The sequence below is a fragment of the Lathyrus oleraceus genome, chromosome 1 (genome assembly GCF_024323335.1).
Source record: "Lathyrus oleraceus cultivar Zhongwan6 chromosome 1, CAAS_Psat_ZW6_1.0, whole genome shotgun sequence".
Lineage (NCBI taxonomy): Eukaryota > Viridiplantae > Streptophyta > Magnoliopsida > Fabales > Fabaceae > Lathyrus > Lathyrus oleraceus.
In genome coordinates this window covers 433586294-433588516 of record NC_066579.1, presented here as the reverse complement: position 1 = coordinate 433588516, position 2223 = coordinate 433586294, and the positions used below count along the sequence as shown (strand labels likewise).

The 2223-nt window shown below is 30.5% G+C and overlaps 1 protein-coding gene across 1 annotated transcript; it reads right to left on the bottom strand.

Moving 5' to 3' along the window:
* Nucleotides 1-1319: 1319 nt before the first annotated feature.
* Nucleotides 1320-1748, bottom strand: LOC127114649 (uncharacterized mitochondrial protein AtMg00810-like). Its single transcript, XM_051046654.1, has one exon. It carries the CDS (start codon nucleotides 1746-1748, stop codon nucleotides 1320-1322), a length of 429 nt encoding a protein of 142 aa, XP_050902611.1.
* Nucleotides 1749-2223: the final 475 nt, after the last annotated feature.

The following is a 2223-nucleotide window of genomic DNA, read 5'->3' as shown; positions in this document are numbered from 1 at the left end:
TGATAAGTTGAACCCTATGTCCCAGATTTAAACCTAGGATCTTGCAATTGTGTGCATGACTATTATCATTTTATCTCCGAACAAATTAAACAAAAGTAGCTCATTGTGTACATAAGCAACATGAAATGATACATAATCCATCTCAAACAATTGGAAGACTCCGTTTTAATTTTAAAGCTGGGCCTCTAAACATCAAGAGCATAATCATCCTATTGTAAAAATCTCAAAACATAGATAGAATCCAATTAAAATGAAAAAAAATAAAATAATCAAAATTAGATAAAACAGTTACACTATCATTGTTATATCAACTATGCTAGAATTGGTGTTGGCATCATAATATGCTTTTTCCTCTTACCATATGTTTTATAAAGTTGAGAATGTAAAATTATACTTAGATTATCAAATTAAAACACAAATGATCAATAAATTGAATCAATGCAATATCTTGAAATTATACTTCAATTTTGTTTAAATCTTAAGCAATAAAATCAAAATAAAAAAAAATTATTGGAACACGAAGTTGAAGATGAAGATGGAAGAGAGAGAAAACAAATTTGTAAATAACTTCTAGTAGAATTGAAAATCATTATCTTACAAATTGAAAACTAAGTTTAGTATTTATACAATCATAATTTGATGAATTAAATTTGGATTACATTTTAACATCATCTCTTAATCAATATTCAAGACTAAAATTAACAACATCAATTTCATCTTTCAAATGGATAAAATATTCAATCTTGTATGTTTTGGTTAGCACATCTATCATCTTCTCCTGAGTGCTACACTGAACAACTTCAAGCACTCCGCTCTGAACTTGATTTCTAAGAAGGTGAAACTTTGTGTCAATGTGCTTACTCCTTCCATGCAACACTGGGTTTTTGGCAAGACTTATAGCTGATTTGTTGTCAATCATCAACTTCACATGCTTTTTGACCTTGATCTTCAGATCCTGCAAGAAGTTCATAATTCGAACAGGTTGATAAGCAGGCAAAACACATACAGTGTACTCAGCTTCACAGGTTGACAATGCAACCATTGGTTGCTTCTTGGAACACCATGAAATGGGACCTCCCAGATACTTGAAGAAATATCCATAAGTACTTTTGTTGTCAACTTTGTCTTCACACAATAAAAATCTGAATAGTATATCAGCTCTGAATCAGATTCAGCACCAGAAGGGAACAAAACTCCATACTTCAGAGTCCCATTAATATACCTTAGTATCTTGACAACAACTTGGTAACATGACCAGTATGGTTTGTTCATAAACCTACTCATCATTCCAACTACATAGCAGATGTCAGATCGGTATTTTAGAGACATCTCAATGAGTCCACCAACTGTTTAAAAGTTGTAGCATCTACATCATCACCCTTAACATCAGAATCTAGTTTGTGATTTGTTTCAGCAGGTGTGATTGCAGACTTGCAATTTATTAACTCAAATTTCTTCAGAAGCTCAAGTTCATACTTCAGCTGATGCAAAATTATACCCTTATTATAGTACATAATCCTCATCCCTAAAAAGTAGACCATATTTCCTAGATCAGTTATCTCAAACTCATCCATCAGTGCCTTCTTAAACTTAGATATTTGATCTGAACAACTCCCTATTTGCAATATGTCATCAACATAGAGACACATCAGAATCATATTGTTATCAGATGTATGCTGAACATAAACAACATACTCAATCTCACATTTTCTGAATCCTTGAAGGTTGAAAAATGAATCAATTTTCATATTTCAGGCTCTAGGAGCTTGTTCTAGTCCATACAAGGCTTTATGCAACTTGTACACCATCATTTCCTGATTCATTTTCAAAAAACCAGGAGATTGTGATACATAAACATTCTTTTGTAAAGGACCATTTATATGACTTTTAAGTGCTATTTAAACTCCCCATATTATAGGTTACCACCTATTATAATGCTATTAAGAACATAGTCTTTAATAGTTCTTTCTTCAAAGCGATATCAAAGAGTTGCACTTTCTTTTAAAGAGGATTAAATAGTGTTTCTCTTAGAAGTGTTATAATAGGTATATTAATTAATAACTCTTGAAAAGGGGTTATTTAATATTATCTCTGGAAAAAGATAACTAAGTTTTTAAATTAATACTTTATCTGATTTATATATAATTCAAATATATTAGTTTTTTTAATAAATTTAAAAATTAAGATGTCTCTTATAAAAATAAATTGAGGGAGTAACATTTT